At 40.5% G+C, this 26,511-nt stretch overlaps 3 protein-coding genes across 4 annotated transcripts; 2 read left to right on the forward strand and 1 right to left on the reverse strand.

The window, feature by feature from the left end:
* Positions 1-5,573: 5,573 nt before the first annotated feature.
* Positions 5,574-7,735, forward strand: LOC115758693 (secretion-regulating guanine nucleotide exchange factor). Its single transcript, XM_030699438.1, has 4 exons — positions 5,574-6,022; positions 6,121-6,372; positions 6,430-7,196; positions 7,551-7,735. The coding sequence occupies exons 1-4, from the start codon at positions 5,999-6,001 to the stop codon at positions 7,669-7,671; spliced, it is 1,164 nt and encodes a 387-aa protein (XP_030555298.1). The 5' UTR covers positions 5,574-5,998; the 3' UTR covers positions 7,672-7,735.
* Positions 7,736-22,363: 14,628 nt separating this feature from the next.
* On the forward strand, positions 22,364-24,229 carry LOC115759138 (putative uncharacterized protein DDB_G0271606). Of its 2 annotated transcripts, XM_030699987.1 has the most exons (3): positions 22,364-22,868; positions 22,930-23,357; positions 23,427-24,229. In XM_030699987.1, exons 1-3 carry the CDS (start codon positions 22,835-22,837, stop codon positions 24,099-24,101), a joined length of 1,137 nt encoding a protein of 378 aa, XP_030555847.1. In that variant the 5' UTR covers positions 22,364-22,834; the 3' UTR covers positions 24,102-24,229. The 2 variants fall into 2 exon arrangements, with proteins under 2 accessions (XP_030555847.1, XP_030555846.1); XM_030699986.1 differs by having other exon boundaries at positions 22,364-23,357.
* A 772-nt stretch (positions 24,230-25,001) lies between these two features.
* LOC115758649 (lysosomal aspartic protease-like) lies at positions 25,002-26,370 on the reverse strand. The gene has a single exon (XM_030699384.1). It carries the CDS (start codon positions 26,351-26,353, stop codon positions 25,121-25,123), a length of 1,233 nt encoding a protein of 410 aa, XP_030555244.1. The 5' UTR covers positions 26,354-26,370; the 3' UTR covers positions 25,002-25,120.
* Positions 26,371-26,511: the final 141 nt, after the last annotated feature.

The following is a 26,511-nucleotide window of genomic DNA, read 5'->3' on the forward strand; positions in this document are numbered from 1 at the left end:
AAGAATTTGGATTAAGCATTGGAATCTAAGAGCCTTAGCATGGGTCGTTGAAAGCAGCTAAACCTGATATAGAATAAGTCAAAAAGTATCTTCAATTATGCTTCAAATAATAAACTTATGTGGGATGAGTTCAAAAAGATGCAAAATATAATCTTTAAATTTCTTTTAGATACCATTGTAAAGCAATGGTTCAATCAACCGTCCACCGTGGCACCCATCAGTATCCGGGCCCAACACTAGACGTAAGCGTCTCTAAGACCAAGAGGCATTCAACGAAGCATGCGAAAATTTGGCTAATACGAAATGCACGCTAAGAAATTCCGAGTGCATAGATTAAGGCAAGATGTGCCAGGGAGAAAGGGGAGGGAAAGGCAATGTGAACCCCTTGGCGAGCCTGAGCGAGCAAAGCACAGAGCTCCTGTCAAGGCGAAAGCAAACTTAATGCAATCAAGCTTAATGCAGCGCGACGGCTGGCCGAGACGACGAGACGACTAGACGGGAGGGGCACCGGAACAAAGTGAATCCTTTGGGCTTACCTGCGGTGCATTTTTAAGCAATTTACATAATAATTATCGAGCAGGCGCTAGTTGAAGAGCCAAACGGGCAGGCTGCGAAAATTGCCAACGATGAACACCCACGGGCGGACGCCGTTTGAAATATTGAAAAACTTCGCACAACTCGATGGCAACTACATAATTAGTTTTCGCCAGCTTCTAAGCTGGAAAATTTAACAACAATTTCCACCGAGATCAGTTTATCGAAGAAGAAACATATTAACGGGTTATCAATTAAAGTCTACTCAATTTGGGAAGCAAGTACTTGAAGCTTTACGAAATTCACAATTCATTGAGCAATAATATACTTGTAAATAATTATGACTTAGAGCAAATAAAACGAAGAAGAGTTCTGTTGTCGGGAGTGCACAACTAGCAGATATCCTATAGTTGCAAAAATTATAGAGTTAACAATATGGGGAATTCATTTTTGATTATCTTCGGTGCATAAAGTCCGATCTTTATAAAATTGACAAAGCTTAAATATAGTTGTGTAGGTCCCAAAGAGCAAAGCTTTAGGCTTTTCCAATTTTGGAGAGAAAATCGGTGGAAATATCCAAAAAGGATATATTGGCAATCTGTATAAGCTATATGAGAACCAATTTGGTGTAACTAGTTTTTATATTTCTCAATAAATCTTGATCAATTTGAAGCTTTCTGCTAAAGAATGTATACTCTTTAAGTGGTCGGTAATAGTCAGTATACCCTTTCTAACTTAGGATAAAAAAGCATTGAACTTTGATTAGGGTTTAAATTGATGTTTCAGTTCCAGTTTCTTGATTAACACTGAATCTGCTATAGTTTTTCATTTTAAGGTAAACTTAAGTTAATATGTGATGAAAAGAAACTGTTGCGTAAAAGACAATTGAACACTTGACTTGATCTTATAAAAATAGAGGTTAAATAAACTTAGTTCAGCTATTTTCTTTGCCGGCATGTCAAGCAAAGTATGTCACAAATTTCGCGACACGCTGTCGAAACTTTAAGTCAATCAAAAAAAACAATTTTTGAAAAGTGTGCAGCACAAATTCGATGCCAAAAACTTGAGCAGATTTTCCAAAAATAAAAATAAAAATAAAAATGGTTAAGTATATTTGACAAGTTTATTGTGCGGTGGCAGGGTGCTCTTGCGCGGGCGGGACGGGGCGGGTGCGGGGGCGCTTGGTGGGCGTGGGCTGGTGAGTGTACACTGCGCGCTTGTTTAACTTAAATTGCTTTGCTGCTGCTGCAGCAATGCCGAAACAAAGGCCAACAACTGCAACAACTTTGCTCAATGCGCTTCCGTTTCCGTTTAACCCCCACACCGACAGCCCCCTGCAACGCCCTGACAGGAGCCAAACTTTGGCATTGTTGTCTTTGGCGTTGCCTGCGGCAATCACTTTCGTTCTAGCAGTTCCTTCTTTAGTTAGCGCAGACACCCACCAGCTCACACACACACACACACACACACACACCCCCTCGCCAGGCAACCCCTGCACACCTTCCTCTTGGCCGACTCGTTGAACCGCCAAACACTTCCGTTGGCTTCCGACGCGTCGCGACGTTGCGCAAAGTTGAAGTATGAAACGCATTTTTTTCCAAAATATATTTTAAGCTCCAATGTTGGATTTACCCCAAAGGAATTGCATACGTTTTTGATTGAGCAATTAGGGAATGCACAAGAAAAGCACAGGCGGCGACTGGGATGGGGGGTGAGTTTGGCATTTGAAATTTGAAATTTAATTTGAAGTGTCAGACGCAAAGTGTACACTTTTCATAATTTGACTGCTCTGCGGATAGGGAATTCAGTTCGTGGGTTTAGCTATGGATTTAACTATGGTTTCACGCTTGAGCCACAGTGGGCGTGGCCAGACCATGCAATGGACAACAGCAGAAACCACAGTCATGATTAGTGGTCAAATGACTTTTGTGCGCTGCCATCGCCCATGGCCGCAGTTGAATTTGTTTAAAGCCCCAGCCCCCACTTGCCCCACGGCACAGTTAATGTTCGTGTGTGTGTGTGTGTGTGTGTGCGGCACTCGATGCTCTGGCATTTGGGCTGGGCTGCATCATGGGTACTTCCAGTTTTATGTGCCTGGTATTGACAGAGAGTCCATCAATTTGCATTTCATTATTTTGCTGCAGTTAAGAGCTTTTCGGGTGTTCAGCGCTTAACATTATGAAAATTAAATGTTGTTTATCAAAAAATTGGCGTTTTAAATTAAAACAATAAAACTAGCTCATCGAGTCAAGTTTTTTCTTCCCCTTTAAACTGTCAGGACTTTTCATGTTTTCAATACCTTAAAATAGTTCGAAATCGATTGAAATTTTGTTCCTTTCTTTTTTTTACATTCAAACATTTTTAATCTTTTCCACTTTATAATTTGTGCCTAACATAAATTACTTTCTTTAAATATAATACATGTTATATATATAGAAAATACTTTCCTCCGGTTAAAATGAACTCCTTCTTATAACAAATACGATATACGCTTTAAAATTGGACTCCCATCTTCATGTATATTTACTTTTCGCTTACCGCAGATAATTCAATAGCAGAAAAAGAGATCTACCAGATAAAAGAGGAAAAGCAATTGACATTAAAAAGGCAACCGTTTAATTACAAGTGGCAATCGACATTTACAGAGCTTCTCAGCTGAACCACACCATTAAAAAAGGGAAGAACAAATATAAAAACAATGCGAAAGAAATGCAAACATGTGCAATTTTCACTCTTAACTTTAATTGCGTGTGTGTGAGTGTGAGTGTGTGCGTGTGTGGTTGCACGTGTGTGCAAATGGGTGTTGAATGGAGTACAGCTAAAAGCAAATGTGCGAATGCCGAGACAACACATTTTCCCATTAAATTAGATTTAATTTGAAAATGGCAAAAATGTTTTTCTACCCACACAGCAAAAGCAAAGCGAACAACAAGAAAAATAAGCGCGAAAAGACGTAAAAAGTCACAACATAGAAATATCATATAGAAAATGGAGTCACGTTTGCCCTCAATGGCATCAGTCTCTTGGGAACGAAAACCACAATCATACACATCTCCCCATAAGCTGCATAACATTTGAATACGCGCGCATGCTTCAGCTACGGCTGCTAGGCAACACTGGCTGTGTCGACTTGCAACACTCTTGGCGTGTCTTAACTATCGGTGCGGCTATCGAATGCGCAGTTCCGAGCAGCTGTTAAGAAATCGGAACTGGTAGTCAAATGAAGCGGTACTTTTAAGCAAGTTTTATTTTCAAATTTTGCGAACATAAGCAAAATATTTGAAAATTAATAAAAATAATGTATAAGACACTCAATAATGAAAGATGATAAGGAACAATAAGCTTGTAGCTAACAAGTTAGATGAAGTACCACGCCTTATTTTCAACTAAAACACTAATAACAATGTCTTCTAGTCACGTTATCTTCAATTTAGCAAAAAACCAAAATTATATATTTACCCAAATTGAATGTCTTCTTTGATTTCATAAAGCGATTATAAAGCCCGCCTTCCGCTGGCATCGACACGCGAACCGCATATAAACATATTGCAATTAAAACTGTCAAAGTTCATGGCGAAGGTTAAGGTGCATGCAATTTTAATTAAGCTTTAATTGTCGCTAGAAAACAAGAGAACTCCCACCAAGTTGGCCCCTAAGTGTGCACACACGAGTTGGTAAGAGAAAAAACCATTAGGCGCGCTGAAATATGAGCCACAGCTAAGAAACACTGAATTCCCTACTTTAGTATGATAATTAAAATTTAAATGGCATATGGAAATTAAAAAACAGTATTGTCTAAAGAATTCGGGTGAAAATATGACTAAAAGTAATGTAATTAATAAAATGTTGTTCATGTGTGTAAATTTCTATTTATGCTTAAAGCCTTAAAAGCAGGTTTTTGAATTGATTATTTATGGATAAATTGCTTTTTAAATAATTGTTCATCTAAACCAATATGTCCACTCAAATTGTACGCCAACTGGTTTTTAATTATGGCCAGCGAACTAACGGCAACAGCAAATGCGCAACACTAACCAACACTAACCGCAGGACATAATAAATACTGCAATGTCCAGCTAACATGCAACCGTATGGCAAAAAGTAGCAGCTGGTTCAGGTGAAAAATGCACTTTGAATTTGTATTTGCAATGCAAAACAGGCGCCCAACATCGGTTTCGCATACGCCCTAAACGCCACAAATAAAAACTAATGATTTTCACATTATACCAGCCCGGCAAAGCCGCCGCACGCAAGCGAACGCAGTCGGAGGCAAACTTCTGATTGCATGTACAGTTTTTCAGCCCAATAGCTGGTAATTAATTGAATTGACTTACCATGTGCAGCAAAAGCCTACGAGCCGTAATCCTTTTCCATTTTTCGTAGGGTATTTTTAAGTCGATAAGCTGCTTGACACACACTTGGCCGGGCTTTTTGCGCCAATTTGTTTTTCCACGTTGTCTGGCGTGAATATGATGTGCTGTTATTGTTTTTACAAAGTCGCTGGCGAATATCACAATTAATGGACACCGATTATGTGTTTTTATTATTTTTAACTTGAAAAACAGGCGTTTTAACATATTTTCTTCACCATGCACTCATCACAGCAAAATGCGCGAAATTTAACTGTAAAATAAATTGAACAATGTATGCAGGTTAAAACCTTTGCTAGTATGCAGCTTAACTAAGCAAATAATTTATCTTAAGGCAAGCAAAACAAATTTGGTCATAATATGTGTGTGCTATAATATATGCTTATAGCAATTATTAACAATATGTTCCTAATAAAGTTTTAACCTTACAAATATGTAGAACGTATTATGATTTCTAGTGCGCATAATTATGTTGGTCTGCTTCCAATTTGTGTGAACAGCATACTAATTCTAAAAGAGCAAACATATGCGCCGTTAATGTTGCCACCTTGATAAACCGGCAAGAAGAGCAACACATATGCGCACATTTTGTAAACAATAAATTGGAATTGGTTCAATTGGCAACGCTGCAATATATTTGCGTTATTTACTCTACAGAAAAAAAAAGAGAATTACTTTAAAAATAGTTTTGATCGCTAAAAATTATTAAATAAACTCATTAGAACAAGGTTTTAGCCCACACGCATGACCGGCATGAAATTTGACAGTTCTTTGCCGAGCTGCAGCAAACGACAATAGCGAAAACGACCATAAAAACGGCCGCGAAACAAAATTTTCGCCGAAACGATATAAAAGTTATTTGGCCGGCAGTGAAAGGCTCAGTTTTACATGAGCAGCGCAGGGCAGAGCAACGCGCGAGGACGAGCAGCAGCTGCAGTTGGCAAAAGAAGGAGTCTAAGGCAGCGACAAAAACATTGTTGGCGTGACTGCGGCGCATTAAATCAACGTGTGAAACACAAACCGGAAGTGCATCGCCGCCGCCACAACCGACCCTGACCCTGTCTGGCCCACACCAGGCGCAACTGGTGGTCGCAATGGATGTCGATGTCTATGCCTGGGTAAGTGAGCCGGCGGGCGACATCGCCAGCTTTGACGACCCTAAGCAAATGTCATTTGCAATGCAAATTAATGAGCGATTTCCTTTGGTTGCGCACAGGGCGCCAATTCTCACGGTCAGCTTGGCCTTGGCTACGAGTCGGAGCTGTGCATGGTACCGCAGCGGCTATCCAAATGCTCATTTCAGCCGCAGCTAGTGCGCTGCATACGCGGCGGTGGTGGTCATGTGTTAATCCTGGACAGAAATGGGCGGGTGCACTCCTGCGGCTGGAACAATCGTGGCCAGCTGGGCCTCGACTCAACAGAGGAATGCCACAATGAGTTTGCCATGGTACCCACAGAATACTTTGAGGTGGGCGGCCGATAATCCACAAACAGCTGAATCACTTTTAATTCATCTTTCACGCAGGAAGTACCCGTGGAGTCCATCAGCTGCGGCTGGGATATTTCAGGCGCCATTACGCTGACCAAGCGCCTGTTTGTCTGGGGCTCCAATGCGTTTCAGCAGCTCGGGATTTGTCAGCGAGGATTTACGTCAGTGCGTCGCCCTATGCCTGTGCGTCTACCACGAGATGAGGCGGCGCAGCGCTTGAGCTTTGGTCTGCGCTTCTGCGCGGTGCTCTCACAGGATAGAAAAATCTATATATTCGGCCGTTTGCGCATTATGGATCCCGCGCCCATCGAACTGGACATTACTTCAACCACGTTGCATCGCTGCAACGTGATGAAAATACAAGCGCACAATCCCAATGAGCTGCGCATTGTCACACTGGTCAGTGGACAGAATCACATGCTGCTGAAGTGCGTGAATATGGAAGCGGGCGACAGCAGGCGCATTGTGGCACTAGGCGACAACAAGTACTGCCAGGCGAATGCCTTTCAGTTCGAGGAGGATGTGGGACAGCTCGCCGTTGGCTGGACCCACAATGCGGCTCTGCTGAAAACCAACGACGTTTTGCTCTGGGGGCGTAATTGCTATGGCCAACTGGGCATCGGCCAATTTAGTGAGCAGCAGGCAACGCCAACCCCGTTGAAGCTGCAACTGGAGGAGGGAAGAACGCCGGCACGCCTTCACATGGGCGCCGAGCACGGATTGCTGCGCACCACAGCTGGCGAGATCTATACCTGGGGCTGGAATGAGCATGGCAATTGCGGCAACAATGCCACAGAGAATTTGTAAGTGAAAATGGGAGATAAGGGAAATCTTTTATTTAGATAAACTTTTCTACTTGAGTGTCTGAAGTTTAGGGCTTAATCGTATTGAAGTTTAACAGATATGGTTTTTTACTAGAACATGGAGTGAATCTAAATTTGAATGAAATTCTATAATTTATAATTGTAAGTGACCTTTTTTGATCAGAATAATGCGATTATGACTGTAATTTGGGTCTATAAATGAGAACTTAGTCGAAAATTTTGATGGGATATGCTAAGTTATAACAAAGTGTTAGAGAGTTAGATTTAATTAGAAATTTTCAAGTATAGATAAACCATGGACAACTTGTAAACCCTTTCATTTCTATTTTTCAGATGTGTTCCAACATTAATAAAGCTGCCTGGATACGCAAAATTGGCCGGAACTGGCGCAGGATTCTGTTATGCTATAGTGGAAGCGGTTGATGTGGAGACTGCGGCTCCACAAACGCTCTAAAAATGGGAAATATTAACCCTCGCCTGACTCTGACGGCTGTTGTTTTAAAATGTTGTTATAATTGTATAATAAATCGCATATTGTTATTTATAAAAGTGACGTTTCCTATTAAGTTACTATTATTTGTATACCCTGAACCCACTAAAAATGGGTATAAGGGTATATTGTATTTGTGCGAAAGCCAAATGTATGTAACAGGCAGAAGGAAGCAACTCCGACCCCATAAAGTATATATATTCTTGATCAGCATAAATAGCTGAGTCGATCTATCCATGTCCGTCTGTCTGTCCGTCCGTCCGTCCGTCCATCCGTCCGTCCGTCCGTATGTATGAACGCAAGGATCTCAGAACCTATGAGAGCTTGGCGTTTTCTTCATGGTTTTCCCTCTAGATTAATCTGGCATTCAAATCTCGACACCGATTTTTTAGTCAAAATGCATGTCCAAATCTTACCCCAAGATTCGTATATAGTCATAGGTCAAAAATTATCACCCCCATAACTCGGTCAAATCTCATCCGATTTCCACGAAGTTTGGCTTTTTCATCATGGTTTTCCCTCTAGATTAATCTGGCATTCAAGTCTCGACACCGATTTCTTAGTCGAAATGCATGCCCAAATCTTACCCCAAGATTCGTATATAGACATGGGTCAAAATTTACCACCCCCATATCTCGGTCAAATCTCATCCGATTTTCACGAAGTTTGGCGTTTTCTTCATGGTTTTCCCTCTAGATTAATGTGGCATGCAAATATGAACACCGATTTTTTAGTCGAAATTCATGTCCAAATCTTACCCCAAGATTCGTATATAGACAAGGGTCAAAATTTACCACCCCCATATCTCGGCCAAATCTCATCCGATTTCCACGAAGTTTGGCGTTTTCTTCATGGTTTTCCCTCTAGATTAATCTGGCATTCAAATATGAACACCGATTTTTTAGTCGAAATTCATGTCCAAATCTTAACCCAAGATTCGTATATAGACATGGGTCAAAAATTACCACCCCCATAACTCGGTCAAATCTCATCCGATTTTCACGAAGGTTGGCGTTTTCTTCATGGTTTTCCCTCTAGATTAATCTGGCATTCAAATCTCGACACCGATTTTTTGGTCGAAATTCATGTCCAAATCTTACCCCAAGATTCGTATATAGACATGGGTCAAAACTTACCAACCCCATAACTCGGTCAAATCTCATCCGATTTTCACGAAGTTTGGCTTTTTCTTCATGGTTTTCCCTCTAGATTAATCTGGCATTCAAATCTCGACACCGATTTTTTGGTCGAAATTCATGTCCAAATCTTACCCCAAGATTCGTATATAGACATGGGTCAAAAATTACCACCCCCATAACTCGGTCAAATCTCATCCGATTTTCACGAAGTTTGGCGTTTTCTTTATGGTTTTCCCTCTAGATTATTCTGGCATTCAAATCTCGACACCGATTTTTTGGTCGAAATTCATGTCAAAATCTTACCCCAAGATTCGTATTTAGACATGGGTCAAAAATTACCACCCCCATAACTCGGTCAAATCTCATCCGATTTTCACGAAGCTTGGCGTTTTCTTCATGGTTTTCCCTCTAGATTAATCTGGCATTCAAATCTCGACACCGATTTTTTGGTCGAAATTCATGTCCAAATCTTACCCCAAGATTCGTATATAGACATGGGTCAAAAATTACCAACCCCATAACTCGGTCAAATCTCATCCGATTTTCACGAAGTTTGGCTTTTTCTTCATGGTTTTCCCTCAAGATTAATCTGGCATTCAAATCTCGACACCGATTTTTTGGTCGAAATTCATGTCCAAATCTTACCCCAAGATTCGTATATAGACATGGGTCAAAAATTACCAACCCCATAACTCGGTCAAATCTCATCCGATTTTCACGAAGTTTGGCGTTTTCTTCATGGTTTTCCCTCTAGATTATTCTGGCATTCAAATCTCGACACCGATTTTTTGGTCGAAATTCATGTCCAAATCTTACCCCAAGATTCGTTTATAGACATGGGTCAAAAATTACCATCCCCATAACTCGGTCAAATCTCATCCGATTTTCACGAAGGTTGGCGTTTTCTTCATGGTTTTCCCTCTAGATTAATCTGGCATTCAAATCTCGACACCGATTTTTTGGTCGAAATTCATGTCCAAATCTTACCCCAAGATTCGTATATAGACATGGGTCAAAACTTACCAACCCCATAACTCGGTCAAATCTCATCCGATTTTCACGAAGTTTGGCTTTTTCATCATGGTTTTCCCTCTAGATTAATCTGGCATTCAAGTCTCGACACCGATTTCTTAGTCGAAATGCATGTCAAAATCTTACCCCAAGATTCGTATTTAGACATGGGTCAAAAATTACCACCCCCATAACTCGGTCAAATCTCATCCGATTTTCACGAAGTTTGGCTTTTTCTTCATGGTTTTCCCTCTAGATTAATCTGGCATTCAAATCTCGACACCGATTTTTTGGTCGAAATTCATGTCCAAATCTTACCCCAAGATTCGTATATAGACATGGGTCAAAAATTACCAACCCCATAACTCGGTCAAATCTCATCCGATTTTCACGAAGTTTGGCGTTTTCTTCATGGTTTTCCCTCTAGATTATTCTGGCATTCAAATCTCGACACCGATTTTTTGGTCGAAATTCATGTCCAAATCTTACCCCAAGATTCGTTTATAGACATGGGTCAAAAATTACCATCCCCATAACTCGGTCAAATCTCATCCGATTTTCACGAAGGTTGGCGTTTTCTTCATGGTTTTCCCTCTAGATTAATCTGGCATTCAAATCTCGACACCGATTTTTTGGTCGAAATTCATGTCCAAATCTTACCCCAAGATTCGTATATAGACATGGGTCAAAACTTACCAACCCCATAACTCGGTCAAATCTCATCCGATTTTCACGAAGTTTGGCTTTTTCATCATGGTTTTCCCTCTAGATTAATCTGGCATTCAAGTCTCGACACCGATTTCTTAGTCGAAATGCATGTCAAAATCTTACCCCAAGATTCGTATTTAGACATGGGTCAAAAATTACCACCCCCATAACTCGGTCAAATCTCATCCGATTTTCACGAAGCTTGGCGTTTTCTTCATGGTTTTCCCTCTAGATTAATCTGGCATTCAAATCTCGACACCGATTTTTTGGTCGAAATTCATGTCCAAATCTTACCCCAAGATTCGTATATAGACATGGGTCAAAAATTACCAACCCCATAACTCGGTCAAATCTCATTCGATTTTCACGAAGTTTGGCTTTTTCTTCATGGTTTTCCCTCTAGATTAATCTGGCATTCAAATCTCGACACCGATTTTTTGGTCGAAATTCATGTCCAAATCTTACCCCAAGATTCGTATATAGACATGGGTCAAAAATTACCAACCCCATAACTCGGTCAAATCTCATCCGATTTTCACGAAGTTTGGCGTTTTCTTCATGGTTTTCCCTCTAGATTAATCTGGCATTCAAATGTGAACACCGATTTTTTAGTCGAAATTCATGTCCAAATCTTACCCCAAGATTCGTATATAGACATGGGTCAAAAATTACCACCCCCATAACTCGGTCAAATCTCATCCGATTTCCACGAAGTTTGGCGTTTTCTTCATGGTTTTCCCTCTAGATTAATCTGGCATTCAAATCTCGACACCGATTTTTTGGTCGAAATTCATGTCCAAATCTTACCCCAAGATTCGTATATAGACATGGGTCAAAAATTACCAACCCCATAACTCGGTCAAATCTCATCCGATTTTCACGAAGTTTGGCTTTTTCTTCATGGTTTTCCCTCTAGATTAATCTGGCATTCAAATCTCGACACCGATTTTTTGGTCGAAATTCATGTCCAAATCTTACCCCAAGATTCGTATATAGACATGGGTCAAAAGTTACCAACCCCATAACTCGGTCAAATCTCATCCGATTTTCACGAAGTTTGGCGTTTTCTTCATGGTTTTCCCTCTAGATTATTCTGGCATTCAAATCTCGACACCGATTTTTTGGTCGAAATTCATGTCCAAATCTTACCCCAAGATTCGAATATAGACATGGGTCAAAATTTACCACCCCCATATCTCGGTCAAATCTCATCCGATTTTCACGAAGTTTGGCTTTTTCTTCATGGTTTTCCCTCTAGATTAATGTGGCATGCAAATATGAACACCGATTTTTTAGTCGAAATTCATGTCCAAATCTTACCCCAAGATTCGTATATAGACAAGGGTCAAAATTTACCACCCCATATCTCGGCCAAATCTCATCCGATTTCCACGAAGTTTGGCGTTTTCTTCATGGTTTTCCCTCTAGATTAATCTGGCATTCAAATATGTACACCGATTTTTTAGTCGAAATTCATGTCCAAATCTTACCCCAAGATTCGTATATAGACATGGGTCAAAAATTACCACCCCCATAACTCGATCAAATCTCATTCGATTTTTACGAAGTTTGGCTTTTTATTCATGGTTTTCCCTCTAGATTAATGTGACATTCAAATCTCGACACCGATTTTTTGGTCGAAATTCATGTCCAAATCTTACCCCAAGATTCGTATGTAGACATGGGTCAAAAATTACCACCCCCATAACTCGGTCAAATCTCATCCGATTTCCACGAAGTTTGGCGTTTTCTTTATGGTTTTCCCTCTAGATTAATCTGGCATTCAAATATGAACATCGATTTTTTAGTCGAAATTCATGTCCAAATCTTACCCCAAGATTCGTATATAGACATGGGTCAAAAATTACCAACCCCATAACTCGGTCAAATCTCATCCGATTTTCACGAAGTTTGGCGTTTTCTTCATGGTTTTCCCTCTAGATTATTCTGGCATTCAAATCTCGACACCGATTTTTTGGTCGAAATTCATGTCCAAATCTTACCCCAAGATTCGTATATAGACATGGGTCAAAAATTACCATCCCCATAACTCGGTCAAATCTCATCCGATTTTCACGAAGTTTGGCGTTTTCTTCATGGTTTTCCCTCTAGATTAATCTGGCATTCAAATGTGAACACCGATTTTTTAGTCGAAATTCATGTCCAAATCTTACCCCAAGATTCGTATATAGACATGGGTCAAAAATTACCACCCCCATAACTCGGTCAAATCTCATCCGATTTCCACGAAGTTTGGCGTTTTCTTCATGGTTTTCCCTCTAGATTAATCTGGCATTCAAATCTCGACACCGATTTTTTGGTCGAAATTCATGTCCAAATCTTAACCCAAGATTCGTATATAGACATGGGTCAAAAATTACCAACCCCATAACTCGGTCAAATCTCATCCGATTTTCACGAAGTTTGGCTTTTTCTTCATGGTTTTCCCTCTAGATTAATCTGGCATTCAAATTTCGACACCGATTTTTTGGTCGAAATTCATGTCCAAATCTTACCCCAAGATTCGTATATAGACATGGGTCAAAAGTTACCAACCCCATAACTCGGTCAAATCTCATCCGATTTTCACGAAGTTTGGCGTTTTCTTCATGGTTTTCCCTCTAGATTATTCTGGCATTCAAATCTCGACACCGATTTTTTGGTCGAAATTCATGTCCAAATCTTACCCCAAGATTCGAATATAGACATGGGTCAAAATTTACCACCCCCATATCTCGGTCAAATCTCATCCGATTTTCACGAAGTTTGGCTTTTTCTTCATGGTTTTCCCTCTAGATTAATGTGGCATGCAAATATGAACACCGATTTTTTAGTCGAAATTCATGTCCAAATCTTACCCCAAGATTCGTATATAGACAAGGGTCAAAATTTACCACCCCCATATCTCGGCCAAATCTCATCCGATTTCCACGAAGTTTGGCGTTTTCTTCATGGTTTTCCCTCTAGATTAATCTGGCATTCAAATATGAACACCGATTTTTTAGTCGAAATTCATGTCCAAATCTTACCCCAGGATTCGTATATAGACATGGGTCAAAAATTACCACCCCCATAACTCGATCAAATCTCATCCGATTTTCACGAAGTTTGGCGTTTTCTTCATGGTTTTCCCTCTAGATTATTCTGGCATTCAAATCTCGACACCGATTTTTTGGTCGAAATTCATGTCCAAATCTTACCCCAAGATTCGTATATAGACATGGGTCAAAAATTACCATCCCCATAACTCGGTCAAATCTCATCCGATTTTCACGAAGTTTGGCGTTTTCTTCATGGTTTTCCCTCTAGATTAATCTGGCATTCAAATGTGAACACCGATTTTTTAGTCGAAATTCATGTCCAAATCTTACCCCAAGATTCGTATATAGACATGGGTCAAAAATTACCACCCCCATAACTCGGTCAAATCTCATCCGATTTCCACGAAGTTTGGCGTTTTCTTCATGGTTTTCCCTCTAGATTAATCTGGCATTCAAATCTCGACACCGATTTTTTGGTCGAAATTCATGTCCAAATCTTACCCCAAGATTCGTATATAGACATGGGTCAAAAATTACCAACCCCATAACTCGGTCAAATCTCATCCGATTTTCACGAAGTTTGGCTTTTTCTTCATGGTTTTCCCTCTAGATTAATCTGGCATTCAAATCTCGACACCGATTTTTTGGTCGAAATTCATGTCCAAATCTTACCCCAAGATTCGTATATAGACATGGGTCAAAAGTTACCAACCCCATAACTCGGTCAAATCTCATCCGATTTTCACGAAGTTTGGCGTTTTCTTCATGGTTTTCCCTCTAGATTATTCTGGCATTCAAATCTCGACACCGATTTTTTGGTCGAAATTCATGTCAAAATCTTACCCCAAGATTCGAATATAGACATGGGTCAAAATTTACCACCCCCATATCTCGGTCAAATCTCATCCGATTTTCACGAAGTTTGGCTTTTTCTTCATGGTTTTCCCTCTAGATTAATGTGGCATGCAAATATGAACACCGATTTTTTAGTCGAAATTCATGTCCAAATCTTACCCCAAGATTCGTATATAGACAAGGGTCAAAATTTACCACCCCCATATCTCGGCCAAATCTCATCCGATTTCCACGAAGTTTGGCGTTTTCTTCATGGTTTTCCCTCTAGATTAATCTGGCATTCAAATATGAACACCGATTTTTTAGTCGAAATTCATGTCCAAATCTTACCCCAAGATTCGTATATAGACATGGGACAAAAATTACCACCCCCATAACTCGATCAAATCTCATTCGATTTTTACGAAGTTTGGCTTTTTATTCATGGTTTTCCCTCTAGATTAATGTGACATTCAAATCTCGACACCGATTTTTTGGTCGAAATTCATGTCCAAATCTTACCCCAAGATTCGTATGTAGACATGGGTCAAAAATTACCACCCCCATAACTCGGTCAAATCTCATCCGAATTCCACGAAGTTTGGCGTTTTCTTTATGGTTTTCCCTCTAGATTAATCTGGCATTCAAATATGAACATCGATTTTTTAGTCGAAATTCATGTCCAAATCTTACCCCAAGATTCGTATATAGACATGGGTCAAAAATTACCAACCCCATAACTCGGTCAAATCTCATCCGATTTTCACGAAGTTTGGCGTTTTCTTCATGGTTTTCCCTCTAGATTATTCTGGCATTCAAATCTCGACACCGATTTTTTGGTCGAAATTCATGTCCAAATCTTACCCCAAGATTCGTATATAGACATGGGTCAAAAATTACCATCCCCATAACTCGGTCAAATCTCATCCGATTTTCACGAAGTTTGGCGTTTTCTTCATGGTTTTCCCTCTAGATTAATCTGGCATTCAAATGTGAACACCGATTTTTTAGTCGAAATTCATGTCCAAATCTTACCCCAAGATTCGTATATAGACATGGGTCAAAAATTACCACCCCCATAACTCGGTCAAATCTCATCCGATTTCCACGAAGTTTGGCGTTTTCTTCATGGTTTTCCCTCTAGATTAATCTGGCATTCAAATCTCGACACCGATTTTTTGGTCGAAATTCATGTCCAAATCTTAACCCAAGATTCGTATATAGACATGGGTCAAAAATTACCAACCCTATAACTCGGTCAAATCTCATCCGATTTTCACGAAGTTTGGCTTTTTCTTCATGGTTTTCCCTCTAGATTAATCTGGCATTCAAATTTCGACACCGATTTTTTGGTCGAAATTCATGTCCAAATCTTACCCCAAGATTCGTATATAGACATGGGTCAAAAGTTACCAACCCCATAACTCGGTCAAATCTCATCCGATTTTCACGAAGTTTGGCGTTTTCTTCATGGTTTTCCCTCTAGATTATTCTGGCATTCAAATCTCGACACCGATTTTTTGGTCGAAATTCATGTCCAAATCTTAACCCAAGATTCGTATATAGACATGGGTCAAAAATTACCACCCCCATATCTCGGTCAAATCTCATCCGATTTCCACGAAGTTTGGCGTTTTCTTCATGGTTTTCCCTCTAGATTAATCTGGCATTCAAATATGAACACCGATTTTTTAGTCGAAATTCATGTCCAAATCTTACCCCAAGATTCGTATATAGACATGGGTCAAAAATTACCACCCCCATAACTCGATCAAATCTCATTCGATTTTTACGAAGTTTGGCTTTTTATTCATGGTTTTCCCTCTAGATTAATGTGACATTCAAATCTCGACACCGATTTTTTGGTCGAAATTCATGTCCAAATCTTACCCCAAGATTCGTATGTAGACATGGGTCAAAAATTACCACCCCCATAACTCGGTCAAATCTCATCCGATTTCCACGAAGTTTGGCGTTTTCTTTATGGTTTTCCCTCTAGATTAATCTGGCATTCAAATATGAACATCGATTTTTTAGTCGAAATTCATGTCCAAATCTTACCCCAAGATTCGTATATAGACATGGGTCAAAAATTACCACCCCCATAACTCGATCAAATCTCATTCGATTTTTACGAAGTTTGGCTTTTTATTCATGGTTTTCCCTCTAGATTAATGTGACATTCAAATCTCGACACCGATTTTTTGGTCGAAATTCATGTCCAAATCTTACCCCAAGATTCGTATGTAGACATGGGTCAAAAATTACCACCCCCATAACTCGGTCAAATCTCATCCGATTTTCACGAAGCTTGGCGTTTTCTTCATGGTTTTCCCTCTAGATTAATCTGGCATTCAAATCTCTACACCGATTTTTTGGTCGAAATTCATGTCCAAATCTTTCCCCAAGATTCGTATATAGACATGGGTCAAAATTTACCACCCCCATAACTCGGTCAAATCTCATCCGATTTTCACGAAGTTTGGCTTTTTCTTCATGGTTTTCCCTCTAGATTAATCTGGCATTCAAATCTCGACACCGATTTTTTGGTCGAAATTCATGTTCAAATCTTACCCCAAGATTCGTATATAGACATGGGTCAAAATTTACCACCCCCATATCTCGGCCAAATCTCATCCGATTTCCACGAAGTTTGGCTTTTTCTTCATGGTTTTCCCTCTAGATTAATCTGGCATTCAAATCTCGACACCGATTTTTTGGTCGAAATTCATGTTCAAATCTTACCCCAAGATTCGTATATAGACATGGGTCAAAATTTACCACCCCCATATCTCGGCAAAATCTCATCCGATTTACACGAAGTTTCGCATTTTCTTCATGGTTTTCCCACTAGATTAATCTGGCATTCAAATATGAATACCGATTTTTTAGTCGAAATTCATGTCAAAATCTTACCCCAAGATTCGTATATACCCATGGGTCAAAAATTATCACCCCCATAACTCGGTCAAATCTCATCTGATTTCCACGAAGTTTGCCTTTTTCATCATGGTTTTCCCTCTAGATTAATCTGGCATTCAAATCTCGACACCGATTTTTTGGTCGAAATTCATGTCCAAATCTTACCCCAAGATTCGTATATAGACATGGGTCAAAAATTACCACCCCCATAACTCGGTCAAATCTCATCCGATTTTCACGAAGTTTGGCTTTTTCTTAATGGTTTTCCCTCTAGATTAATCTGGCATTCAAATCTCGACACCGATTTTTTGGTCGAAATTCATGTCCAAATCTTACCCCAATATTCGTATATAGACATGGGTCAAAATTTACCACCCCCATATCTCGGCAAAATCTCATCCGATTTTCACGAAGTTTGGCCTTTTCTTCATGGTTTTCCCTCTAGATTAATCTGGCATTCAAGTCTCGACACCGATTTTTTAGTCGAAATGCATGTCCAAATCTTACCCCAAGATTCGTATATAGACATGGGTCAAAATTTACCACCCCCATATCTCGTCCAAATCTCATCCGATTTTCACGAAGGTTGGCTTTTTCTTCATGGTTTTCCCTCTAGATTAATCTGGCATTCAAATCTCGACACCGATTTTTTGGTCGAAATTCATGTCCAAATCTTACCCCAATATTCGTATATAGACATGGGTCAAAAATTACCACCCCATAACTCGGTCAAATCTCATCCGATTTCCACGAAGGTTGGCGTTTTCTTCATGGTTTTCCCTCTAGATTAATCTGGCATTCAAATCTCGACACCGATTTTTTGGTCGAAATTCATGTCCAAATCTTACCCCAAGATTCGTATATAGACATGGGTCAAAAATTACCAACCCCATAACTCGGTCAAATCTCATCCGATTTTCACGAAGTTTGGCTTTTTCTTCATGGTTTTCCCTCTAGATTAATCTGGCATTCAAATCTCGACACCGATTTTTTGGTCGAAATTCATGTCCAAATCTTACCCCAAGATTCGTATATAGACATGGGTCAAAAATTACCACCCCCATAACTCGGTCAAATCTCATCCGATTTTCACGAAGTTTGGCGTTTTCTTTATGGTTTTCCCTCTAGATTATTCTGGCATTCAAATCTCGACACCGATTTTTTGGTCGAAATTCATGTCAAAATCTTACCCCAAGATTCGTATTTAGACATGGGTCAAAAATTACCACCCCCATAACTCGGTCAAATCTCATCCGATTTTCACGAAGCTTGGCGTTTTCTTCATGGTTTTCCCTCTAGATTAATCTGGCATTCAAATCTCGACACCGATTTTTTGGTCGAAATTCATGTCCAAATCTTACCCCAAGATTCGTATATAGACATGGGTCAAAAATTACCAACCCCATAACTCGGTCAAATCTCATCCGATTTTCACGAAGTTTGGCTTTTTCTTCATGGTTTTCCCTCTAGATTAATCTGGCATTTAAATCTCGACACCGATTTTTTGGTCGAAATTCATGTCCAAATCTTACCCCAAGATTCGTATATAGACATGGGTCAAAAATTACCACCCCCATAACTCGGTCAAATCTCATCCGATTTTCACGAAGTTTGGCGTTTCCTTCATGGTTTTCCCTCTAGATTATTCTGGCATTCAAATATGAACACCGATTTTTTAGTCGAAATTCATGTCCAAATCTTACCCCAAGATTCGTATATAGACATGAGTCAAAAATTACCACCCCCATAACTCGATCAAATCTCATTCGATTTTCACGAAGTTTGACTTTTTCTTCATGGTTTTCCCTCTAGATTAATCTGGCATTCAAATTTCGACACCGATTTTTTGGTCGAAATTCATGTCCAAATCTTACCCCATAGACATGGGTCAAAAATTACCACCCCCATAATTCGGTCAAATCTCATCCGATTTTCACGAAGTTTGACTTTTTCTTCGTGGTTTTCCCTCTAGATTAATCTGGCATTCAAATCTCGACACCGATTTTTTGGTCGAAATTCATGTCCAAATCTTACCCCAAGATTCGTATATAGACATGGGTCAAAATTTACCACCCCCATATCTCGGTCAACTCTCATCCGATTTACACGAAGTTTGGCCTTTTCTTCATGGCTTTCCCTCTAGATTAATCTGGCATTCAAATATGAACACCGAATTTTTAGTCGAAATTCATGCCCAAATCTTACCCAAAGATTCGTATATAGACATGGGTCAAAATTTACCACCCCCATATCTCGGCCAAATCTCATCCGATTTCCACGAAGTTTGGCGTTTTCTTCATGGTTTTCCCTCTAGATTAATCTGGCATTCAAATATGAATACCGATTTTTTAGTCGAAATTCATGTCCAAATCTTACCCCAAGATTCGTATATACCCATGGGTCAAAAATTATCACCCCCATAACTCGGTCAAATCTTATCCGATTTCCACGAAGTTTGGCTTTTTCATCATGGTTTTCCCTCAAGATTAATCTGGCATTCAAGTCTCGACACCGATTTTTTAGTCGAAATGCATGTCCAAATCTTACCCCAAGATTCGTATATAGACATGGGTCAAAATTTACCACCCCCATATCTCGGCCAAATCTCATCCGATTTTCACGAAGTTTGGCTTTTTCTTCATGGTTTTCCCTCTAGAATAATCTGGCATTCAAATCTCGACACCGATTTTTTAGTCGAAATTCATGTCCAAATCTTACCCCAAGATTCGTATATAGACATGGGTCAAAAATTACAACCCCAATAACTCGGTCAAATCTCATCCGATTTTCACGAAGTTTGGCTTTTCTTCATGGTTTTCCCTCTAGATTAATCTGGCATTCAAATCTCGACACCGATTTTTTGGTCGAAATTCATGTCCAAATATTACCCCAAGATTCGTATATAGGCATGGGTCAAAAATTACCACCCCCATAACTCGGTCAAATCTCATCCGATTTCCACGAAGGTTGGCTTTTTCTTCATGGTTTTCCCTCTATATTAATCTGGCATTCAAATCTCGACACCGATTTTTTGGTCGAAATTCATGTCCAAATCTTACCCCAAGATTCGTATATAGACATGGGTCAAAAATGACCACCCCCATAACTCGGTCAAATCTCATCCGATTTTCACGAAGTTTGGCTTTTTCTTCATGGTTTTCCCTCTAGATTAATTTGGCATTCAAATCTCGACACCGATTTTTTGGTCGAAATTCATGTCCAAATCTTACCCCAAGATTCGTATATAGACATGGGTCAAAATTTACCACCCCCATAACTCGGTCAAATCTCATCCGATTTTCACGAAGTTTGGCTTTTTCTTCATGGTTTTCCCTCTAGATTAATCTGGCATTCAAGTCTCGACACCGATTTTTAAGTCGAAATGCATGTCCAAATCTTACCCCAAGATTCGTATATAGACATGGGTCATAATTTACCACCCCCATATCTCGGACAAATCTCATCCGATTTTCACGAAGGTTGGCCTTTTCTTCATGTTTTTCCCTCTATATTAATGTGGCATTCAAATCTAGACACTGATTTTTTGGTCGAAATGCATGTCCAAATCTTACCCCAAGATTCGTATATAGACATGGGTCAAAAATTACCACCCCCATAACTCAGTCAAATCTCATCCGATTTTCACGAAGTTTGGCGTTTTCTTCATGGTTTTCCCTCTAGATTAATCTGGCATTCAAATCTCGACACCTATTTTTTGGTCGAAATTCATGTCCAAATCTTACCCCAAGATTCGTATATAGACATGGGTCAAAAATTACCACCCCCATAAATCGGTCAAATCTCATCCGATTTTTACGAAGTTTGGCTTTTTATACCCTGAACCTATTAAAAATGGGTATAACGGTATATTGTATTTGTGCGAAAGCCAAATGTATGTAACTGGCAGAAGGAAGCAACTCCGACCCCATAAAGTATATATATTCTTGATCAGCATAAATAGCTGAGTCGATCTAGCCATGTCCGTCTGTCTGTCCGTCCGTCCGTATGTATGAGTCAAAGGATCTCAGAACCTATAAGAGCTAGAGACTTGAAATTTTAGATTAGATGCTCCTAGCTCCCGCGCAGATCGAGTTTGTTTCCGATAATCGATAACTTACTCTCTTTCCAAGCAATCGATAAAAATCGATATCGATATTCTGTTTTTTGGGCAATTTTGGTAAATAATAAGAACTAGAGTCATCAAACTTGACGTATAGCTTCTAAAACAGAATATATATATGCATTTGATGTTGGAAGAAGGGGGTTCAGGGTATCCCCTTGTCGGGAGCTCCCGACTAGAAACTCCTACTTGTTTTCCAATTATGTTAGAAGCAAGATCAGTTGCCACGTCTCTAGGGGAGTAGCTTATTAACAGTCCCCATTAGAATATGTTCCCTTTAGCCTTAAGATAGTTAAGAATATAGATATCCTCGATTTGTCACGCCCACTTGTATATATATATATATATATATGCATATAATTTTAACATTGTATTTGACGGGGGTACATACGAGTGTACTTATATTCCAAATTTCCACTCTTAAGCTTTACTTGTATTCATTGACGAACAGAAAGACAAACATTGCACCAGTATTGGCAATTCAGCTTTTTCTAACTAAAATGGCTAATTTCATAGATCGTCAGCTGGAAACAATTAAATTTTTAAATTGAATTCACTACCTTGTATACCAATTCCAAGTACTAGCCATTCTGTTTATTGCCAATTCAGTTATTCAAAAAAGCTAATTTAGAAATTTTTAGCTATTTCTTAACATTGAACTTAGCTACTTTCCTGAAGTATAATGGGCAGCACTGCGCATTGCTCAAAGCTAATATACCCTATTTACTTTCTGGCCGTAAAAATATATCCAAACCGCAAAATGAATATATTAACTCTTTGATGCATATATATTAATCTCTTGAGAGTTTTTAATCGATATCCATAAACTTGATACACATATATCTCAATTCATAGCCACGCTCACTCAGTCCAAGCACTCAGTCTTTTTATTTATATCGTAATATCTATATGTAATCCACATGGACTATAGGCGCAACAAGCCAGCTGGCGGCAGGTGTCATTCCCCTATGAAAATATGCAATATCCAAGCTTGCAGTCGCCAGTGCTGCCCATCTCTCGCACACATTCACAAATATGGACCTCTCTTTCGGCAAACCTATGTGAATGTCACGTCGTTTATTTTATTTTAAGTACCAGGCAAATATTTGAGAGTAGGGAAAAATCTAAATAAATAATTAATCAGGCCTATTCAATGTGTTTGCTTCGATAACAAGAAATTCCTTAATTCGATATCGTAAACAATAGCATTTGTCATAAACAAAGCCAAGCGCTCGTAAGCCACAAATTCAGCTTCAGTAGAAAACGCAACTTGTGGCATCGAGTCTGTCGAGCAATAATTGCAGCTTAGGGTTGTGATATAATAAAGTGTGCCTTAAATTTTGAACAATCGAATGGATGCACACGGTGCCAAACGAGCCGCTGAACGTAAGTTGTCAAAATCAAATTAAATCCATTTCTAAATCAGTTTCGACTTCCCTTTCCATAGCCAATGCCTATGAGCAGCTGGCCAAGAAGATCTGGCGTCCCACCATCACCGATTCACAGCTGGCCATGCCCGTTCATATTGATGATTCGCCTCCGCCCGATTCGGAGTCTCTCATGGAGCCGAGTGCAGCGGCCACATCTGGTTTTTTGAATGAGGTACTGAATGCACTCTATGGCGATACCACTGGCCATCCGGAGAACGGCAGCTTTAGCTATCATAAGGCAGCCGAGCATTATGCGCTCTCCGGTGACGATTATCAGCCGCAGACGCAGACGCAGCCCCAGGCTCCACAGCAGACCCAGTCATATGCAGCGGGTGGTGCACAGAAATCGCAGCAGCCGCCGCCGCCCGGCTTCGAGCGAGGAGCTAAGGCACTCTACGATCGCAAGCAGCCAGCAATCGTTGGGCACAGCGCACGTCCTGGCGCTGTAAGTTAATAGAATTTGGCTGCCAAAGTTAACAGATCTTAAGTAAATTGCCTTGAACAACTTTTCCAGAGCTCTGCCTATAGTCAGCTGTTGCCGGGACTGCCGCATCAGCAGGGCTCGCATGGAGGCAGCGATCTAAGCGGTCGCGGGGCCGGACCACCAGGCGCCGCTTCCATTAACGAACTTTCGCAGCTGTATTTGCAGCTGTTGCAGCAGCAACTGCCGCAACAACAGGCACAGCAGCAGCAGCACTTGGTTGCCGGCGCCTCGAACAACATGTCCATGCCCATCTATGGCATGGCCTCGGGCAACGCCAATGACATAACCCAGGTGTATGCCCAGCTGCTGGCGGCCAATTTGCGTCAGAATGCCACACAACATCATCAGCAGCAGCAACTGCAGCACCAGCAACAGCAGCAGCAACAGCATCATCATCAGCATCATCATCAGCAGTTGCACCAGCAGCAGCAACAGCAGCAGCAGCAACAGCAACAGCAACAACAGCAGCAGCAGCAGCAACAGTCGTCCAATGCGGCAGCTGCCGCTATACTCTACGAGGCAATGCTGCAGCAACGCGCGCTACAGCACCATCAGCTGCAGCAACAGCAATTGCAGCAGCAACAGGCGCAGCTGCAGCAGCAACAGCAGCAACAGGCCCAACAAATGCCACGCACGCCGCGGGGCATCTACGGCGGCAACTTCTCAGCTGCTGGCAACAAGCCGCCAACGCCGGACAACAAATAATTAAAAAAAAAAACATACAATTTTACAAAATTTTTGACAATATGTAGTTTCTCAGGCAGAGCTCCATTCGATTATTTTGCAATTTTTTTTTGTCGGCCAACAAAATAATTTTACAAATTTATTTCAACATATTTTTACAGAACTCTATTTGTTTATTTCAAATAAAACCAAATATTTGGCTTTATATTATCATAAATCAATCAAGATCTCCTACAGATCCTGAGTTTCATGGGCATCAGACAGATATATATATATATATATATATATATATATATATATATATATATATATATATATATATATATATATATATATATATGATTTAATTATGGTTTACATATGGTAAGATATAGATAGATTTGTCAGAGCATAAATTTCTTTTTATTACGAAATGTGTAACATTTTTAAGAAAACGGTCGCCGACCACGCGAGGTATATATATAATTGATCATTATCAATTAGACTTTCAGTTTAGAAATGCGTCCGTCTCATCGTTGAAGATATTTGATATTTCGGAATAGATCGGATCGGGCAGGTTTTATGGAAAACATTTTGTTTATCAAGATATCCTAACCCAACTTGGCATTTACATATGTGTTTCGATGTGGTTTTTTAAAGTTCTTTTAGAAAATTTGCACAAAATTCTGTCTTCTTGCTTGAAAAATGTGCTTCAAAATTTGTTAAAAGAGAAAATTGAATTTTCGCTTTTAACTTATATTGTTAGCTCTACAGTGTTAAAAAGAAAACACTTGAAATTTCATTGAATTTTTTAATGCCAACACACGAAAGTAGAATGAAAGAAACATTGTAACTTTTTGTTTGCCATTCGATCCACTTGTTTAATTAGTTAAATAATAGAAATGTTTTTTTTTTTTTTTTAATTATAATTTTTGTTCGCAGTTCTTTTTTTTGTGTAATTTTTCAAACGTTTTTATCGTTTAATTCTGATTGTTTCATTTCATTCCATTGAGTTATGATACTCAGTGCACACTGAGTTTTCATCGAGAATGGTTCGCAGCTTAAGCCACAGGTGCAAAGCCCACGCGATTCTCTCCGAAATCGAATTGTGTATAGAACTGGCCGATGAAGACATCACCAAGAATCCAAAAGTCGGTGTTGATATACGTAAAGCTGGACATGCAGAAGGTGGTGTTGTTCTCCGTGAAGCTGCTTATGTACGCGGAGGCGGGCAGGTTGAAGATGCTGCCGCCAATGTTAAAGCTAAGCACGGGCAGAGAATCCACCGTGGAACAGTCCACATAGTAGTCACCGTCCATAAGGTAGCCACCGATCAGCTGATTGAGCTGCGTGTAGGAGCTGCCAGGGCAGGCCAGCAGGGAGGTGCCCGTATCGGCAATTGCCTGGCAATTTGAGCAAACAACAAAGCCATTCATCACGGCGCTGGTCACCACAAATTGCCAGTAGCCTTCCTGGGAGACTGGGACATAGGTCAGATTGCCGCTGAAGAGCTGATAATCGACGCCACCGAGCACCAGCTGGCCACCGTCCTGGGCGGAGCCAGTGCGTGCCAGATAGAAGCCAAAGCTGGGCTCATCGATCAGACCCTGTTCGTAGAGATTGTAGAAGGGCGGCACCACCTGATCCACGGCAATGGTGCTGTAGCCCATGCCCAGGATGCCATCGAACGGCACGCCAGTGAAGCTGCCATTTGGCTGGGAAATCGCCTCGCCAAAGGTCTGACACGCAATGCTCAGGCCATTGATGGTGACCGTATCGGTGGACAGAAAGCCGGTCAGACTGCCCGTGCCATACTGTATGGAGAAGCTCTGGCCATTGGCCACATACGTGCTGGAGGCGCTTGAATTGTATTGATTGTGATTCTGGCAGGCCACATCGCTGGGCAGACACTGCACCGATGGCACCCACAGATTCGCAGAGCCCGTATCGAAGACCACATTGAAGTACTGCGCGGGCGTGCCAATGCCAATCACCCCGTAGTAGTCCATATTCTGGTTGTTGGACAGCGTCTCGATTGTGTAGTCATCGCTGCTCTCGCTGCTCTCATCGCTGCTGGGATAATCATAGTTGGGCGCCGCATAATCCGGCACATATAGCTCCTGCTGCTGCGGATGGTATTTCTGGTGCAGCCAGCGGGTGGCCGACTTTAGATGCTGGCGTGTCTTCTTGTGCTGGTGCTTGTGTATGGGTACGCGGTGCAGCTCGGCGCTGACCAGCGCCACAAGGGCCAACAGCAGCAGCAGACACTTGAACATTTTGTTTGGTTGTGACATTTTTTTTAGCTATTTTGTAGCCTTGACTGGGCCACTTTGGCGGGCACTGCGGTCAGACACTGCTTTATATATGCCTGCGATAAGGCTAAAGCTGTTTAGGATTGATCACAGTACGATAAAAATGTTTTAAACTTATCGTTAATTGTGGCATAATTGAT

Source organism: Drosophila novamexicana, unplaced genomic scaffold (assembly GCF_003285875.2).
Source record: "Drosophila novamexicana strain 15010-1031.04,08,12 unplaced genomic scaffold, DnovRS2.1 tig00000193-arrow-pilon, whole genome shotgun sequence".
Classification (NCBI taxonomy): Eukaryota; Metazoa; Arthropoda; class Insecta; order Diptera; family Drosophilidae; genus Drosophila; species Drosophila novamexicana.